General features: G+C 35.5%; 2 protein-coding genes across 2 annotated transcripts; one reads left to right on the top strand and one right to left on the bottom strand.

Moving 5' to 3' along the window:
* Positions 1-6,716: 6,716 nt before the first annotated feature.
* On the bottom strand, positions 6,717-15,495 carry get1 (guided entry of tail-anchored proteins factor 1). The gene is made up of 5 exons (XM_051864099.1): positions 15,132-15,495; positions 13,464-13,629; positions 10,418-10,485; positions 8,746-8,860; positions 6,717-7,578 (listed from the first exon to the last, which is right to left on the bottom strand). Exons 1-5 carry the CDS (start codon positions 15,219-15,221, stop codon positions 7,505-7,507), a joined length of 513 nt encoding a protein of 170 aa, XP_051720059.1. The 5' UTR covers positions 15,222-15,495; the 3' UTR covers positions 6,717-7,504.
* A 150-nt stretch (positions 15,496-15,645) lies between these two features.
* Positions 15,646-18,784, top strand: si:ch73-281n10.2 (Non-histone chromosomal protein HMG-14A-like). Its single transcript, XM_051864100.1, has 6 exons — positions 15,646-15,862; positions 17,089-17,115; positions 17,239-17,268; positions 17,359-17,394; positions 17,481-17,615; positions 17,749-18,784. Exons 1-6 carry the CDS (start codon positions 15,845-15,847, stop codon positions 17,800-17,802), a joined length of 300 nt encoding a protein of 99 aa, XP_051720060.1. The 5' UTR covers positions 15,646-15,844; the 3' UTR covers positions 17,803-18,784.
* The last annotated feature ends 1,567 nt before the right edge of the window (positions 18,785-20,351 follow it).

Raw genomic sequence — 20,351 nt, 5'->3', positions numbered from 1 at the left:
TTTCTGTCCGCAGCGCATCATCATGTGGCGGGATTGGCGCGTTTGACCTACTGCTGTCTGAGTGATTGGCAATTTCAGCTGTCTGTCCACATCAGGAGCTGCTAAAGTTAGTGTAACGACGTGCATATATGGACAGAGATGCTGTTTCTCAAGAAAAGTGTAATTTAAATTGACAACAAAAAGTGTAACTGTACCTGTACCTTTTTTTATTGGCAACACTGAGGCTATGAGTTAGTAGGCTACTATTTAAAAACGTAGGTCAGTAGCTAGTTAAAACTGCAAATCATCACACTGCTTTTATTATATAATTTTCAACTTACGACAAAATTAAAACTTACCACAGATTTAAACTGGAAAGTTACCACAGTCACATAAATGGGCCATTCTACAGAACTGGTGCAAAGTCAGAAAAATGTTTTTCCACAAATTCTGTATGTATGCAAATTGTATAATATCCAAGGTACACATTTCTAGTAATTGTGCAGTTAAATCTCATATTGTATTTTCAGAAAGTTTTGGAATATTTTTCCTCTCCCCAGATTTGTCACTGTCGAAACACAACAATAAATAATTTAATAAGAAGGGTTACATTGACCTAAGATCTACCTTGTAAATATATTTTTTTGCTATTTTTTTTTTTTAAGTTTTCACAGGTAAATCAATAACGATCACAATTTTAACAGTATTTCAAGTGTAATTTATGAGATTTGTTGTATTTTGAATCCAATCTTTCTTTGTAAAAGGCATAAAGTTTATCGTACTTATTTCAAAGTTAAGGATTCATTAGTTTGAATATACATTAAACCAGACACTATCATAACATCTTAGTTGATACTTCAGTATACCTTATTTTTGACAAAACATCCATGTTTCGGTCGTGACGGCACATTTTCAGTAGTGACAGTGGTGTTAGTAGTGACAACATCACATTACAGGATTTTAACTCACATACTAAAAAACTAATGATTTACATAACTGTACTAAAATTTTGTTTATTATCCCCAAATAAATGATTATGTGTTCCTTTTTGTCACTACCAAAACAATGATGTCATTACCGAAACATGTGGTGAAGTTTCGGTTGTGACAATTTTAGATACTTTTGAGCCTAGCTCAAACATGCTAATCAGCACATGGTTAGCTAGCACAGTTCTGAACAGTTGTACAAACATAAAAACTAAATTTTATCGAATAACACTCAAAAAACAATGTCACAACCAAAACTTCACCACGTTTCGGTCGTGACTGTTTTGGTAGTGACAATTTTAGATACTTTCGAGTCTAGCTCAAAGATGCTAATCAGCACATGGTTAGCTAGCACAGTTCTGAACAGTTGTACACACACAAAAACTAAATTTTATGGAATAACATCGAAAATATTTTCCTTAATTTCAGAAAAAAGGTGTTTGGTAGTGACATTCGTTAAAGTTACAAACAGATTTTCAGACTTTTGAACACATTTAACTCAAAATGATGGTGCCTATCTACTATATAAGAGAGGATATGAGAGAGAGGGACACAGGAATATTTCCTGATCAAAAATGTAGGAGTGTGGTTAAAATCAGTCTCAGCCAATGGACTAAAACATACACTGTTTCGGTAGTGACATTAAAATGCAGGACACAAAGTTTCATGATTTAAAAATAAAATGTAAAATAAATATTATAACTTCACTTCTTAAAAAAAAAAAAAAAAATCAAAAATATTTTAAAAACAACAATTGCAAAAATTATTTCAATATCATTTTCACAAGTTGAAATTTAGAGGTTAGGGTTCGGGACAGCCACCTCCTCCCAATTTAAAGTACCCAATAAATGATGATTTTATATATAATAAGCTTACTGATATTAAATATTATTGTGGGATTCAATAGATAATAGAAGGATCTTAGTAAACATCTAACATTTTTAAATGCTTTTTAAATGTTTGTTTGGTTGTGCGTGACAGCAGTTTGCACCAATTATGTAGAATGGCCCATATAGGGGCAGGGCTGTTGGCGAGGGAAACAAGCAGGAATGTTGTCCCAGGCCCTGTGAGGGGGTCCCATGAGGTCTTTTAAAGTATGGGCTATCTGGGAAAAGAGAGCTTACCCATCAAAGTTTTGTCCTGGGCTCTGTCATGCAAGATCAGAACAGCACAGAGGCCTGGGGTGGGTGCTTTTGATTCTGGACGATGAGAAACTACTTAGCAATGCTCTTAACATGACCCAGTCCACCCTAGCAACACTCCAGAAATCATCCAGAGCATCTCAGCAGTAGTTAAGCAAATATCTGCTGGGACAGGCAAATATCATACCAATTTATACATAGACAAGAACTGCTTTCAATATATATATATTTTTTTTTTCATGTCCTGTCACTCTCCCTCTGCCCTTAAAACATACAAAAGTTTCTTGTGGGCACACAGAAGTATCTCGTGCCTACTCAAAAATGTTCTTGTGCATACACAAAATTCGTTTTTTTTTCCCCTGCAAATGTTAATTTAAGAGCTCTGTCTGTCTGTACATCAAGGTTGGTTGAAAAAAAGATCTTGCAACAAAAATTAAAATATGAGAACATAAGTAGTGTAAATGTACATTTATGCATCATCTAACATTAATATGTACTATAAATTTGCTTATATTGTTATATCAATCACCGAAATGAAATAACTTCACATCAAGTAATGTTAGAAAGCTACTGAGTACATTAAAAACAAACAGTATATTAAGAAAAGTACATAAAAGACCTCAAATTATCTTTCTAAAGAGTAATGTTTTTTTCTCTTAAAAAGAGGAAAATGTGTATGAGGATTATTGTTATTGCTATGCTATTGGATGAGGCCTGCAGGGATGCACAATTCAATATTTAATCCTCAGGGTCAAATATTAAAAATAATTCTGCTTTTGAGAGTAGTTTAAACTAACCACTGGGGTTCCTCAGGGTTCGGTGCTTGGACCTTTCCTCTTCTCGATATACACAACATCGCTAAGCACTTAAACACATAAAACATCATCACATTAACTACACGAATGACTATTGTTGAAGTCAACAATAAATTGACCTACTTTTATGCACATTGCTGGTCTTATTGTGATCAATTCATTGGTGCATTTTATTGCAAAAACTTCTATTACATGTTCAAATGTAATAACTTGCTCTTCCTGATGCTGATGTCACTAAGACCTCACAAATAGCTATTGAAGCATTATTTTTGCAAACTTGCATTTGGTCTGGCAGCATTCTTGCATATTTGTAATGCCCTCTTTTCATGATCCAAACAATTCCCAATGGATAAAATAAGTTGCTCCCTATTTTTTCTCACTGAATATCCTGTTTCACTCATAAATAAATTAAACTGCGCAAATAAAATCAATCGCAAATCAAAATTGAACCTATTTACTTTATTAATGCATGTTCTTGGTCTTAATGTGAATGATTCATCAGTGCACACTATTCCAAAGAATGTCCTATTAACATTTTATCAACACTGAAAAACTTCCAACTATTTTTTTGGTTCCAAACAATTCCTGATAGATAGTAGATCATTTCCTTGAATGTTCTGATTTACTCAGAAATTTGTCACATTATGTAATTAATATGGGTTGCGAATGCAAATACATGACTCTAACCTCAAGTTGCACGGGGGTGACTGTCCCTGCTTCTTTGTGTATTTTAAGTCACTGTGGGTAAAAGGCTACTACTTAGTAAATTCTCAAACTGAAGCACCACCAAAAAACAAACAAACAAATCTAAATTTGATCCAGACTTGATTTTAATAATCTTTATTCTTTGCATTTGCTGTAAGAATTAAGTCTCAGTAGTCTGTCATTGTAACTTTCAGCAGAGCAACACAAGTCTGCTGTAAGAGTACAGCATTTTATTGTGGCCTGTTTTAAAGCACCTTTTTAAAATTTAGCAAACAATTGAGATTCAACTGTCCAGTAGTTTGCCTTGCCTTGTAGTTGACTGATTTACAGTGATGGACACTCCTGGTATGTTATAATAATAAAAACATTCATGCATCAGCCAAGCATATGTAGTGCAAAGGTTTGGGTATTCCCATTTTGATCCCACAAGGCAGCGCTGTATTAGAGTACAGTACAGTATTTTTAAATATTACTGATAAATCTTGTAAAATTTTGGCAATATTTTACAGTGAAGCAAATTTTGCCATGAATTTACTGTCACACTGTGCTTTCTTGTTTTTCTTTTTATTACACAGACCAGTGAAGGGTGAGACATGGACATAACTTAAGATAGGACAACAGGAAACAGGAATGGAACAAGGCAGTCCAGACTCAAACCTGTGTCCCCATGATGTCCTCACGTGCACAAATAATGTGCAATTCTTACATTCTTTATTTTTAAAATACATGGTTCAAAACATTTCATCAAGTTGAAAGCTAAAGGTTCTTTAGATTATTCAAATATCTACTACGAAAAAATAGTTCTTTTAAGAACGTTTCACTGAAAGGTTCTTTGTGGAATCGAAAATGGTTCTTCTATGACATTAATGTAAAAAAAAAAAAAAAAACCCTTCTGGAACCTTTATTTTTAAGAGTTATGTATTGTGTTTTGTGTGCACTGCTCGGACTATAAGTACTGCAAACAGATCATGTGTGAAACAGGCAGTACAATTACATTTTATCATATTGCATTATACAAACGAATCAAATACAGTGGCAAGAATAGTTTTTTGAACAATTTGAAAATATCTAGATTTCTGCATTGATCATATAATGTTAGACAATCACAATATGACTAACACAATCAGTTTTACTTTTCAAAATTTTATTGAAGACGCTGAGTGATCATTGACAGGGCAGGCTGGACAAAGTAAGTTAACCATGTATTACTAATTCTACAAAAGCTAACTGGAGTCCCTTAAAGGGGTGGTTGATTATGATTTAACTTTCTTAACTTTAGTTAGTGTGTAATGTTGCTGTTTGAGCATAAACAACATCTGCAAAGTTACGACGCTCAAAGTCAAATGCAAAGGGAGATATTTTCTTTTACAGAAATCGCTTTTTAAGGACTACAACAAATAGCTGGTAGGGACTACAATGATCTTCTTCCTGGGTTGGTGACATCACAAACCCCAAAATTTACATAAACCCTGCCCCTGAGAACACAACAAAGGGGGTGAGTCCATGTTGGGCTGCTTTAGAGAAGAGGAAGAGTTGTTGTAGTAGAGTGTTGTTGTTATGCCGTCATTTTACGCCAGACTGCTTCACAAACGAGGGTCGATTCAACACTGGATTTGCACAAAAGATTAACATGACGGCACATGCTAGTCGATGAGTTGAATCAACTCCACAGCAACTACATAAATTTATCCACTAACCATTCAGAAACATCCAGTTTCATTCTAAAAGTTGTAACTTCTTCCTGAGTCTCTCCATCAGTGTCCGACTCCAGTTTGAACAATGTAAGGCTGAACACTGTTACTGACAATCCTCATTTTGGCTGCGTGAGATTCTCCAGCTTTGTTGTTGTTGAGCAACCGAAGTGTAAGCTGTTAAAGCTCCGCCCTCTTCTGGAAAGGGGGCCGGGAGCAGCAGCTCATTTGCATTTAAAGGGACACACAAAAATGGCGTGTTTTTGCTCACACCCAAATGGGGCAAATTTGACAAGCTATAATAAATGATCTGTGGGGTATTTTGAGCTGAAACTTCACAGACACATTTTGGGGACACCAGAGACTTATATTACATCTTGTGAAAGGGGCATAATAGGTCCCCTGAGGTGAGATTAGAAGTATGAGTTGCACAGGTGCCACACAAAGCCTGAGAAGTCTGTTCTTCTCAAGAAAGATTGGTTGGTATGAACCATGCCTCAATCCACAAAAGCTTAAAACAGCATTACAGAGATGCACAAAGCTGGAAAAGGCTGCAAAGCCATTGCTAAAGGTGATCAGGAATCCATGAATACAACAGGCAGCCCTGAAAGAGGAGAGAACCAAGGACAACTGCTAAGGATCTCTACAAACTGTGAAAGCCTTTTTAAAAAAAAAAAAAAAAAAAAAAAAAAAGTGGTGAGAAGTGTTCATGAATGGACAACATGAAGGAAACCACTGCTGCCAAAAACTAAAACACTGTGGCATGTCTTATGTTTGCCCAAGATCACCTGATGTGCCAAAAATCTTCTAGGAAAATAATAAAAAAAATAAATAAAAATAAAAAAAAAAAGTTTAAGATTTTGGCAAAAAATGCACAACGCCTTGTTTAGAGGAAAAAAAGCACTGCAAACCCACACCAAAACCTTCCCAGCTGTGAAGTATGGTAGAAGGAGCATCACGGTTTAAAGCTGCTTTGCTGCCTCAGAGGCTGGACACTGCAGTTATTGAAGGAACAGTGAATTCAAAAGTGTATCAAAACATTTTACATGCAGGAGAATGTCAGGATATAAGTACATCACTTCAAGTTGGGTGATGCAACAAGACAATGAGCCAAATCACACAAGTAAATCAGCTAAAGAACGCTTTCGCTGCTAAAGATCAAGATCGAGAAGTTACTAAATTCCCATACTTTTTCCACCCTGCACTGAATGATTAATCAGTATATTCAATAAAAATGTAAAAAGTGCAATTGTTTGTTATATTAGTATAACCAGATTGTACAATTAAAATCAGACTAAATTTTGAGTAATCATTGCAGAAATCCATTTTTTTCTTTCCAGTGTTCACAAATGTATTCTTGCCACTGTAAAGACAAATAAAGCAATACAACTCTGCACATACATTTTCATTTACACATTTATTAATACACTGACATTTTTTCTTTGAAAAACAAATCAATAAATAGATTTGTAACGCTCACCAAAAAAAAAAAAAAAAAACACCAAAACATGCCCAAATATACAATTATGGTACACATAATAAATAAACACCAAACCTGTTGATGGCATCAACTTATATCACAGCTTAAACCAGTGTTTTGAAGTTTGTTAGGAATGTTTAGTTTACATGTCAGCATTTACTAACTATAATAAAAACATTTTAATGTCATTAAACAAGAATTTGTAAGTACAGACTTGAACTGTTTAACGGAACAGTGACTAGTATTTTTTTTAGGCCAGAGATCTTCAGCACTGTTTATTTAGAGCAGGGGCGCCCAATCCTGTTCCTGGAGATCTACCTGCAGAGTTCAGATCCAACACACCTGCCTGTAATTATCAAGTGCTCCTGAAGCTGAACTTTGCAGGAAGGTAGATCTCCAGGAACAGGACTGGGCACCACTGAGCTACAACTTTAATCAAACACACCTTAACCAGCTAATCAAGCTCTTCAGGATCACCTGAAAATCACACTGGTGTGAAACTCAGTTGTGTTGAAGCAGACTGGATATAAACTTTGTAGGACAGTGGGTCCCCAAACTCAAAGACCACAAATGGGTGTGTCAGACAAAGGAGACATGCAAAATGTGCAGTGCTGGGGGGCTCCAGGAATGTGGTTGAGAACCACTGGCTTAGGCAATTCATGAAAATCCAGTGACTGTGTAGTGATGTTGATATAAAGCTCATAGTTTAACTGACAGCATGAAGAACGATGGCCACCACCTTGTTGCAGACAACTAGCCAGCATGTGATTCCAACACCACCTGAGATAAATCGGCAAAAGACACTTTATAACAATCTAAACTCCATGTAATTCTATTCATTTTATCCAGTCGACATGTAAATAATGGGCCTCATTTATGAAACAAACGTACGACAGAAAACAGTGCATTTATCAACATGAACATGAGCGGTGGCTACGATCAGATCTCACGTCATGGCTCAGCTCGTGTATGCTAGTTTTTTGAGTTAGCGTAAATCCAAGTGATCGCGCAGGCACCTCGTGCGCACAGACAACATCAGTTCTAGCGTTTCTAACTTGACATTTCAGCCATTCATCATCAAACTAAATGCAGATAACCAAACATAAAAGTTACACTGCTCAAATTAAATGGTCCTCTGTAAATCAGCGTGTCCAGGGCTCAACCACATACATTTTTGTGCAAGTGAAGGATGCTGTTTTACGTGGATATTGGGACACAAATGAAGTACAAAGTCTTAATTGTTTACATAATGAATAATAATTTAGCAACCAAAATGTTACATGCAAATACAGAAACATATTTGGATTCTTTCCAAATGAGAGAGGTGAGCCCATCAGTTTCACTTTAGCCTAAAACATTTCATTTTGTCTTGACTTGTTGTTTATAATGAATGCCTATGACTGTCTAATTTATGTTTTATTTTATAATTTAATATATGATTTGTTGTGGAGTAAACTACAATAGGCCTATGAATGTTTCGTTTTATTTACCGGTATTTAATATCCATATATGTATATATATATACATAAATGAATGTAATTGTTTGCAATTACAAGGTGTGATTTTGGTGTAAAATGAATTTCTCTATCATGAGATTACTTTCTCTTCTTGGCCAGGTTATGTTTCTCTGTGTCATAAACTCTAGGGGCGAGGATTCTTGAATTTTTAGGGGCGCCATATTTAAATGACGATTGTTTTCAGCCGCCACATTTATCAACATACGATCATTCATACGATAGGATTGCCAGCATACGAATGTTTGATGAATCACACGTGAACCCTGTCGTAAGATGATTTCTGCACTCAGATCTGCGTTTGTTTCTACGTTAGATTGATGAATGAGGCCCACTGTATTTATTTAGATGTCAATTTGTTAAATGCTTTTTAAATCAATAATATTGACTGAGCCAAAGTGGCCATCGAATACCGTTGGTGACTGGGACATACCTGCAACTCCAGAAGGAAAGGCTACTAGTCTCTCCAGTGGAGCAATCCATTTACTGGGCACAACAGTGACCGGATCTGCATAATACTTCAGTATGAGTGAGATCATGAGGGCCGCCTAACAACAGACAACATGCCATTATGAGAGAAAATGAACAAGTGATGCATAGAGATACATCTATCATATTAACAATGGAAAGTCTGACGTTTGAAATAATACGCGGAAAATTTCCATTTCTTGAAATGGAATAATTTAAGTTTTAGACAAAATCTATCTTTCAAAAAAAAAGAAAAAAAAGAAAAAAGCTTGCATGTTTGTTGGGTATCATATTTGATACTTACAGTTGCATGAAAAAGTATGTGAACCATTTCCAGAATCTGGAAAATGTGAATAATTTTAACAAAATAAGAGAGATCATACAAATGCATGTTATTTTTTATTTAGTACTGACCTGAGTAAGATATTTTACATATAAAAGAAGTTTACATATAGTCCTCAAAAAAAAAAAAAAAAAAAAAAAAACTGAATTTATTAAAATGACCCCATTCAGAAGTGTGTGAACCATTCATTCTTAATACTGTGTGTGGTTACCTGAATGCGTTACCTGGAACCTCTTAATGCATTGTGTTTCCTTCTGGAGCATCAGTGAAATATTTGAACCTTTTTTAATAGTTGTGTTTGAGTCCCTCAATTGTCCTCCATGTGAAAAGATGGATTTGAGAATCATACAGTCACTGCTGGAAAGGGTTCAAATATGCAAAAAAAAAAAAAAAAATGCTTGAAAACTGAAGAATCTGCAGGACCTGGAGGATTTTTCTGAAGGACAGAGCTCAGTTTAACTGCTCAGGAAAAACAAGGGACTCATGAACAACCATCACAAAACAAAAAAAACAGTCGAAGATCATCCAGGTAACCACACACAGTATTAAGAACCAAGGTACGTAAACTTTTGAACGGGGTTATTTTAAATTCAGCTTTTTTTTGTCTTGAGAACTATATGTAAACATCTTTTATGTAAAATATCTTAATCAGGACAGTACTAAATAAAAAAATAACATGCATTTTGAATGATCTCTCTTATTTTTTTTTATTAAAATGATTCACATTTTCACAGATTCTGGTTCACAAATCAAATTTTTCTCATGCAACTGTAAGCCTTTTATGGCTCATATGGTATGATATAGCAAAAATATGCAATTTGGTGCAGTTACTGATATTTATATGGTCAAAAAGATGAAATTCTGATTGTTTGTAATATAAGTTGATGAGATCTTTATAACAGTATAACAGTCTAAAATGCATATAAATATCAGTTGTCACTCCACACAATTTTTCTAAAAAGATGATGCATGTATAATCAAGTAAACCTAAGTTGCTTCAGTCCAGTAAGTTTTCATCTTGAAATATTACTACAATATAACAATATAAAAACAATATAAAAGTTATTCTTACATTTACTATATAAAAAATGTAAAGTTTTCATAGCAAAAAGACGCATGTACCACGATCTGAAGGTGGATGTTTTTACAATTATACTAAAAGACCTTTTACTTAGATTGCTGAAAAACCTGTTGTGCACAAAGTTGTGATCATGTTGAAATGTACATATCAAATATGATACCGTAGGGTTAATTTATGGGGTTAATATGCAAATTAAAAATGCTCCTAACTCACCTGAGAAACGTAAAATACAATATTCACAATCCATTTCATTTTTGCTTGCTGTGCAGTTCTTGACTTGACTGTAGAAAAGAAAAAACAAAACAAAGAATATAAACAAAAGGCCTGAGAGAATTTCTATCTACTACTACAAGCTTCCTCAAACCCAGTCCTGGAAGGCTTGGAAAGTTTTGGTCAAACCCTGTACCTGTAATTTTCTAGCAACTCTGAAGCCAAGCCGCTTTAAGGCAAGCCTCCAGAGTTAGCAAAAAAGTGTAATGCTGTAGTACACAGGTAGTATTTCCCCCATCACCATTTTGAAGTGTGTTCAACTTTGTCAAGTGGGCGAGGGAAGTTTATTTCAACAGACCCTCCACCCCTCGACTTTAACAGAGGGAGCAAGTCTACTCAATATGTACATTTCAGGCAGATCCACAGACCACAATGCATCATGATTATGATGTCACAGTAGATCGCACCTAATTTACCCCCACCCCACACAACTCTAGTGAAGACCTACAGAATGGTGTGTAAAACAAATTCATAAGGAAAAAGAAAATGTAAATAATAAATCAGCTCCATAGTGGATTTCAAGTAATTAAGGGTTTAGGGTGTTCCATTTTTAAACATATTGCAAGGGCTTCGCCAGTAGTGGGCACTTGTGCAACGTAAGAAATTATGTACATCAGAGCGAATAAGATGGAGGGAAGGGCATAAAAAAAAAAAAAATTAAATCCAGCCCATGTAATGTGATTGGTTATCAAGGCAAACGTGATCTAAGTTGGCTGTTCACTAGATAAGACCCTTATTCCTCATCTGGGATAGTGTAGAGCCCTTTAAAGCTGCACTGAAACTGACATTTGGACCTTCAACCCGTTGGTAACTGTTGAAGTCCACTATATGGAGAAAAATCCTGGAATGTTTTCCTCAAAAACCTTCATTTCTTTTCGACTGAAGAAAGACATGAACATCTTGGATGACATGGGGGTGAGTAAATTACCAGGAAATTTTCATTCAGAAGTGAACTAATTCTTTAAAGCTGCAGTCCGTAAGTTTTGCCTCTTTGCAATTGCAGCTATTTGCGGAATTATCATCTTTACGTGGGTTGTGCATCGGCACGGCTCCTCAGCGCGGATGAATCTGATGTTTGCTGTCAGTCCACAGCGGTGTGGATACTGTACTTCAGAATCACAGATTCTACGTCTTGGAAGTATGACCAAAATAAGAATTTTCAGCGGAAAATGTCATCTGAACAAGTAAGTAACATGTCTGCCACTTTTGTTCTGACCAAGTGAGGAAAAAAGCATTAGGCCTACAATAAATCGCGCTGCCAATGGTGATTAGATCTAACGATCGCTTAGCTCGGATCACGTCAAACCATACAAATTATTATTATTGTTATACTTTGTTCTCAAATTGTTAATGTTAACAACATCAGCGTTGCATGACTGTGTATTTAGTGTGTTTTAGCGTTACCTGTAGATTTCAATTTCTGTAGCCACTCCACAGTCTGAAGTCTTTTGCTTTTGACTACGGGTGAATCTCCAGTTGTCACTGATGATTGTCATTTGGACCTTTCTGGATTACAATCTGCCATCAAAATGATACGTTTAATTATTTCAGGAGAAAAGGCTATAAATGATCCGCCATCCTCACATGCTATATAGCCTACTAGCTGGAACTACTCCTTTATGTAAACAGACGTGACGTAATGACGCAAAGACGAATGGCTGCATGCTCGAATTTCCAGTGGAAACCCACTAGTACCACCCGAATTAGAAAACATTATTACAAGCTTACCGTTGTGAATAGGGCTAAGGTAAGTAGATCGTTTTGAACACTGGCTGGTTATGTACTTGCTCAATAATTGATTTTGGATCATTTTTAACCAAAAAAAAGTTACAAACTGCAGCTTTAAGATATGTCAGTACAAGTTACTTTCGGTTAAAACAGCTGAAACATGCATTTTTGTCTGGGATAGGCTTAAGCCTTGTCTGTGAAACTTGGGGTATATGATGAACAGACTAAATTTAGTCTTTTTACTTTCATATAAACATCAACGCACATATATAGATCACATCAAATATGGTAAACAGAAACTGAAACATGCTTGCTTAATGCATAAGAACCAATCAAATGTATTATAATTAAATAATAACTATTATTATTTTATTACCGTTATATTGATATATAATCACAAACTTTTGGCCAAATTGTGCAGCCCTACAAACAAGCACAACAAACCTGGATTTTATTTTAAATCACATTTTAAACAACAATCACAATTTTTATGAGAAAATGCAATTAGATTTTATTCCCCAAATAGCGCAGCCCCAGTATAAAGTGACTGTTTCTCTTCAGGAGACTTGGATTAAACTACTCAATTCACACATTTACAATTTAAATGAAGGGACAGAAATCTCTCAGGTTTCATTTAAAGTCTCTTAATTGGTGTTTCGAAGATGAACATGTGTTATGGGATTGGAACGAGTAATTGATGATATAATTTTAAGTTCTGGGTAAACTAACCCTTTAACAAGTTATAAAGCATGCTTTACTCCAATAACTGTGGCTACACTTGACATGAAGGACAGCAACAGGCAGCAGCTGACCATTTGTCTTCCTTCATGAATACTGAAGCCGTTATCTGAAACCCACCTGCCATTTTCCACACTTGGCCTGAGACTTCTGCCAAGTGAAGAAACCTTTGGTTTCTCAGTTCTCGCCCCACTATAAAGTGGACAACGGCAATCACACAAACTAACTCACTAAAGCAATTTTGAAAACTTTCATGCTAGTTTGGCTTTCATCAGGTGTGCTGGCGGCTGTAAACATCTTAACACTTGCTGCCCTTTGCTCCTTGTTTTCAATATCTCAATATTACACATGTTGCGAGTCTTGCGACTCAATTTGGCAGTTTTGTGGGCTTCTTTCTGTGTTGTGCTGGTTAGAAAGCAACCAACAGCTTGTCACTTCATCGGCAATCTTGCTGCACATGCATGTAATGCACATACACCTATAAAGAAAGCACAAAATAAGAACTTCATGATGTTTTGTTTACCAAGAGTCTTAAGTTGATCAGTCATCTTGTTGATCTTGCGTTCCAGTCTAGCGTATCTGGCGAACTCGTCCATCATGCTGATGGTGGACAGCTCCATCCTCATGTTCTGGATCTCCGCCCTCATCTCCGTCTCCTGGTCAGCATCTTTCTGAAAGATCTTCGACAGCTATGAGAACAAACACAAAATCTCATAATGTACATGTGCTCATTCATTTCGACGCAATAAAATGTACTTAAAGCTTTTACTCTGAATATCCCAAAAATGGAATCAAAAGGGAGATTTATTGTTATTAGTGGTGAAGACCTAAGAAGGCTATGAAAGTTTGTTTAAAAAAAGTTAATTGTGACTTTTTCCCTCTCAATTCTGAGTTTATATCTCAGTTTTGACTTTTTTTCCCTCTCAATTCCGAGTTTATATCTCAGTTTTGACTTTTTTCCCTCTCAATTCTGAGTTTCTCAGTTTTGACTTTTTTCCCTCTCAATTCTGAGTTTCTCAGTTTTGACTTTTTTCCTCTCAATTTCGAGTTTATATCTCAGTTTTGACTTCTTTCCCATCAATTCCGCGTTTATCTCAGTTTTGACTTTTTTCCTCTCAATTCCGAGTTTATCTCAGTTTTGACTTTTTTCCTCTCAATTCCGAGTTTATATCTCAGTTTTGACTTCTTTCCTCTCAATTCCGAGTTTATATCTCAGTTTTGACTTCTTTCCTCTCAATTCCGAGTTTATATCTCAGTTTTGACTTCTTTCCTGTCAATTCCGAGTTTATATCTCAGTTTTGACTTCTTTCCTCTCAATTCCGAGTTTATATCTCAGTTTTGACTTCTTTCCTCTCAATTCTGAGTTTATATCTCAGTTTTGACTTCTTTCCTCTCAATTCCGATTTTATATCTCAGTTTTGACTTCTTTCCTCTCAATTCCGAGTTTATATCTCAGTTTTGACTTTTTTCCCTCTAAATTCTTAGTTTTGACTTTTTCCTCTCAATTCCAAGTTTATATCTCACCTTTTACTTTTTTTCTCATATTTACGAGTTTACATCTCACAATTCTGTTGTTTTTTTTGCCACAGAATAACAAAATAAATAGGTAATTGCAAATTTTTATTCTGACTTTTTTATATATGTTTAAGTTTATATCTCTATATCACTTTTATATTTATATGACTTTATAATCCACAATAATCTAAACATTAAGAAACCAGATATTAGCATGTTTTTTTGGGATATGGTTACTATAGTAAAACTATGTTGTTTTTTGGACATATATGGTACGAGTACATTGGAGTACCATGTACATGAAATGTAATGTTATATTAATAAATGATCATTCAGTACCATTGTACATCCAGATAACATGGTATTGTCTATTTCATGAAAGAATGGCACTTTTTATTGGTTAGTGAAATTATTAATAGCCCACATCAAACGTTTGTTTGGTACTAGTACTACTGACCGCTAGTTGGTGTTTATGAATGAGTTTTACTTGGTTAAAGCTAAAGAATGGTGGTAGTTTAAAAGAGCAGCTTTTGTTTGCTGTGACTGCATGAAGCTCCTGTAGGGGTAGCAGACATGCTGTATCACAGAGCATTATGGCGTAACATCACGACTAATATACTTTTGAAAATATGGATGTGCTTAAGCGTCCCTAAAACTCTTTTGAATCAATACTTACAAATGAAGAAATGGATGGCAGCAATGTTTTGACGAGGTTGCACAGAAACACACAGCTCAGTACAAGGAACCAGTTAAACCCGGCAGCCATTTTCTTTTCATCAGCCTGATCCACCCCCAATAATGCACACTACTTAAAGCGCTGCTTTAAACCGGTTCCTCACGTTACATGTTTAACATATATACTAATATTATATAAAACAAAAATCAAACAACATTCAATTATCTGAAAATGTGATGTTTATAAGACAAAAGTCGTTTTTTTTCTTTCTTAAGCGACGCGTTTCTTTAAATTCATTAAAATCATCTGCAAAGCATGACAATATAACCAATACTAAAGATATGTTTACATGCTTACGGAAACAACAAATGCAGAAAGTGGCGCCTAAAGTATATACAAGCAAATCTGTGATTGACATCTCAACCTATCCACACGGGTACTTTGCTTTGGTTTGAAATGTGGTTGCCAAGACGTTTCAGCCAATCACCGCCGAGAAGGGGCGGGGCGTAGCTCGCATCACGTTAATGCTATAATGAAAAGAATATAGAAAGGGGAGATCCAATCCGGTTTCAGCTAGTTTCTGTTCCGATAGAACATTAATGCTTGCTTCAGTGTTTCCTAGACCCGGTTTTTACACTTTACTTACCAGTGCGTAAGCTATTTTAATTTATTTCCTTTTTTTTGTTCTAAAAGCATACAAGCTTTAAGCAGCCATGCCGAAAAGGAGCAAAGTAAGTTCGAAAATATTGGATATTTTATTTTGTTTTATAGTATGTTTTTAATAGCCTGCAATAATTAAGTGTGCACGTCGCTAGTAAGCTTTATGTAAAGTTATCTGAGTGTTTACTGCATTGGTGCATGTGTTAATTCGTAATCTAGGGCATGCGAGTCGGTGGCATGAATCTGGCGCCTTTTTACTTGGAGCTCTGCAATTGTGTCGACTGCGAGTGGATTTAACAAAAAATATACACGTTACAAAGAGCATTTTCGGCTTTACTTTTACATTAAAATCGTGTAAAGAATACGCAAAGTAATAATCAGACAAAGGGGTGTAACCTCGTAACGTTTGGTCATGTTATTCCTCATAGAAAAGCTTGTCCTGTAAATGTTTTCCTTTTAACCGCGGTGTTTTAATGTCTTTTTAACCATATACATGTGAATTTATGAAAGCTGTATGTTTGGGGACACCGTGGGATATCTGTTCGGCCATTGTGTAACTGTAAATACACGTGTAGTTGCGTGTTGTGTACGAATCCATATGGTTCTCGAGTAGGACACACACCGTAGTCTTCAGCGTCATGGCTGCCTTTGCACTAAACACATTTCAAGCCTTAAATCCAAATGAGTTTGTTATCCCAGCAGGTTTATTTCATAATTGCGTTTTTTGCGTGACTAGCCCGTCTGTATTTTTTCATTTGACCTTTGAAACGGACTTTGTAAAGTGGCTAAAGAAAGTTTTCACCGACTTTATTCGCGTATTTAAGTTAACTACTTAAGTAATTCTCGTTTTCCTGTTTTAATGTCGACGCCAAAGCTGATTTATGTTAACAAACTTAAAATGTGTCGATGTTTAATGTGTTTGCTCGTCGAAAGTGAGTGAATTGTGTCGGTGGGGGCGGGGCTACGGTTCCCCTCCTCCCTTCAATACGTTACGGAAATTTTTCGACATCGCTAATAGTGGTAATAAGTTAGCTACGCAGAAAATAAATCAACTGTCATTATTATTGTAGTTCTGTTTACTTTTTATTTTATTTCACTGTGTTTTTGCGACAAATTTAACTCTTACAATAACGGAATTGTATTGAAAGTATGACGCTCCACATGACCCCTCCCCCACGTTCACTTTTAGATTACATAATTACACATAACTTGGAGGGGGTGTTTGGGGTACAACACCTCCCCCCTCAGTCAGCCATCTATGTACACATACTAACAGCTTCTGTTTCCTCTGATACAGGCTAACAATGACACTGAAGCAGCTGGGGTGAGTTTGAGTCGATTACTGTTACACATATAACACTGTTTTGCATACAACTCTGATACTTAATGCTTGTTTTTATTTGTTGTTGTTGCCTTATCATCTTGTCCTCATCAAATAAACAAACAGCCCAAAAGACGGTCTGAGAGACTTCAAGGTGTAAGTTGGTTTTGTCAGTCCCCCCAAATTCATATTTGCACAATTAGCTTTTCGTGATGCACATAGCTTACGCTGACTTCTATTTTACAGAAACCCCAAACGCCAAAGTCTGAGCCCAAGCCAAAGGTAAATTGGTTAGCAAAATAAGCTTTATTACTCTTAGCGAGTGTTACCGGCAATAGCCTAACCATGTATTTTCTGGAACATCACAGAAGGCACCTGCAAGGGGAAAGAAGGCCAAGGAGGTAGAAAAGGCCAAACCCGAGGAGAAGAAAGAGGATGCGAAGCCCGAGGCTGAGTCTGAGGAGAAAACTCCAGCGGAGAACGGAGAGACCAAAGCTGATGAAGTCAGTCCATTTCTAATTAAGTTAGAATAATTAATCCAACCCACTGAGGTCCTCATCGGTGCTAGAGAAATTATGTCAGGTAGGGTTTTATCTGTGGCTAATGTTGTTGGAAACATTTATTTATTTGTTACAGGAGGACAACGGCGAGGAGGAAAAGGCCGACCAGAAAGAGGGAGCTGCTAAATAACGTTGATTACATTTCACCAGAGCTCCCGTACCTCTTTTCTTGTACAATACAGAGGAATATTTTTATTGACTATTTTCTAAAAACAAAAAAAAGCAGGTTTTTTAGTAGTTCGATATTAGAAGCTCATTTTATAGACAACTTTCAAGAGAAAAGCCTTAGAAGAGGGATTCCATCTTTTCCCACTCCAGTTTTTCCTGAAGAAGATTTGCAGTCATGAAACAACTAATGACTACTTGTTGTTGCTGTTATTGTTTTTTTTTTTTGTTTTTTTTTTTCTTACTCTGTTTTGTTTTTTAAAAAGGGAGGGGAGTGGAACAGGTTGCAACAGATCAAGCGATTGTGCCATTTTTAGAATTTTAAAAATGAAACTGGGAGCGTTTGCCTGAGACACTAACATTCCATAGGCAATGTGATGGACGTCTGTATGTAGCCTGTATTGAATGGGAAGGGGGTTCTGTAAGGAAATGCATTTGTTTTTTTTGTTGTTGTTTTTTATTGTAAGCTGTATTCTATCAATTGAAACCTCTTTATTCAAACCGATTTATGAATCAACGGCTTTGATTGATGATCCTGCTCACTAGTACTGGAACACTCATCAGATTTGTGATTTACATTGACTTTTGTCTGTGTGGTGATAGCATTGCAATAACATTGTTGTATAGCTGCTGTGAAAAGGTTTTCATAATTTCTATATGCAGTATGTGATGGTACTTTAAGAGGATGAAAAATGGGATTGTGTGTGTTAGCAAAGCTAATAACAGAGCTGTGTTACAGTGTTAAACATGCAGGTTTTAGCTGATGTTATGAAAAAATTACTGTAATTTCTTTCACGTGAACATGCCAGCAGTAGCTATATCACTCAAGGTTTTTAGGTTAAAAGTACACATGTACAGTTTCTTTTTTTTATTTCTGTTTTTTTATGTAGCTGTATCTGTAATGATTGGTATGATATGCCAATAAAATGGGTGTAATTTCACCATGATATTTTGCCCTTCTGTTTTCCTTTCTATGATTAAATGGAACAAAAGATTCAATATTTAACAGGTAAAATTCCATGTGGAAGAGATAGCTGGAAAAGTAATTCTTCATTGACATTATCTTTCATTAATTATACACAGCCAGTCAAAAGTTTGGAAACATTACTATTTTCAAGTCTCAAGCTCATTAAGGCTGCATTTATTTCATAATACCAAAAAAACAATAATATTGTGAAATATTATTACAATTTAAAATTATGGTTTTCTATTTTAATATACTATAAAATATAATTTTGACTAGTAGTGTATACACACACTACTGGTCAAAAGTTTTTGAAAAGTAAGATTTTAATGTTTTTAAACGAAGTCTCTTCTGCTCACCAAGGCTTCATTTATTTTATCCAAAAAACAGTAATATTGTCATATTTTTACCATTTAAAATAACTTTTCTATGTAAATATATTGTAAAATGTAATTTATTCCTGTGAATTTTCAGCATCATTACTCCAGTCTTCAGTGTCACATGATCCTTCAGAAATCATTCTAATATGATTTGATGCTCAAGAAACATTTTTGATTATTAGCAATGTTGAAAACAGTTGAGTACAATTATTTTTCAGGATTATTTGATGAATAGAAAATTCAAAAGAACAGCATTTATTTGAAGTAGAATCTTTTGCATGCAGTAATGTAAGTAGTACAGAATTTTAAATGAGTCATTGGTTTTCTGAAAAAACGACTAGTAGCTACATCTGTACATTTTAAGATACTGCACAAGATGTGAATAAATGTAACTCATACTCTTGCTGAGGTGGATACTCTTTATTCAACGAAATAAAATGCACATAAAATGTGATGGAAACATATTTAGAGAAGAAACTTCTAGTAAATTTATTAGGAATAAAACGTGTATTAAAAAAGTCTGTGACAGAATAATTCATAACTGGAATAATGACGACATAGCCTAACCAAAATTTGCTACAATTGCCCCCGGTTTCCCCTACTGTAGTGCTGTTGTTGTCATTCCTAGAAATGTTTTTTTACCATCTTTGTCATTTATGGGCCCGGGGAAGACTTGCTACGCCACTGAGTTTATTATATGGATATATTTATAAATCCTGGAAATTAGTTTGTCTAATATCTCCTTTGCATGAATTTCAAATAATTTGTCATATTTAGATATTTGGAATCTGAACACAGACCTGATTATAAACTAAATCATATTACAAACTCTTGTCATTGATGAAGCTGGGATTGGGAATCATTATTTCACTGTTCTGCATCGTAAATGTGTTCTGTCACTGACCGATTTTTATTTGGGGGGAAAAAATCATTTTAATGGGAATTTCTAGGTGTGTGTGTGTGTGTGTGTGTGTGTGTGTATGTGAGTGTGTTCTGTTGTGGGCATCTCTTAATCATCTCTTAATCTCTCTCATCTCTTAATTTGTGTGTATGTGTTCTGTCTTCCCATTCATTCCTAAGAGGGTCAAATTGATCCGACGGAATCTGCAAGGAGAGGATTTGTTATTATTGTGTGTGTGTGTGTGTGTGCGTGTGCGTGTGTGTGTGTGA

The sequence above is a fragment of the Ctenopharyngodon idella genome, chromosome 15 (genome assembly GCF_019924925.1).
Source record: "Ctenopharyngodon idella isolate HZGC_01 chromosome 15, HZGC01, whole genome shotgun sequence".
NCBI classification, from domain to species: Eukaryota; Metazoa; Chordata; class Actinopteri; order Cypriniformes; family Xenocyprididae; genus Ctenopharyngodon; species Ctenopharyngodon idella.
This window is presented reverse-complemented; position numbering and strand designations above follow the sequence as displayed.

Coding starts and splice junctions, on each gene's coding strand:
- get1 (XM_051864099.1), bottom strand. CDS start 15,221: ATGGCTGCCGGGTTTAACTGGTTCCTTGTACTGAGCTGTGTGTTTCTG. Junction 10,486..13,463: donor TGATCAACTTAAGACTCTTG/GTAAACAAAACA, acceptor TCTTTTCTACAG/TCAAGTCAAGAACTGCACAG. Junction 7,579..8,745: donor CTTTCCTTCTGGAGTTGCAG/GTATGTCCCAGT, acceptor GATTTATCTCAG/GTGGTGTTGGAATCACATGC.
- si:ch73-281n10.2 (XM_051864100.1), top strand. Junction 17,116..17,238: donor ATGACACTGAAGCAGCTGGG/GTGAGTTTGAGT, acceptor ATAAACAAACAG/CCCAAAAGACGGTCTGAGAG. Junction 17,616..17,748: donor GAGAGACCAAAGCTGATGAA/GTCAGTCCATTT, acceptor TATTTGTTACAG/GAGGACAACGGCGAGGAGGA.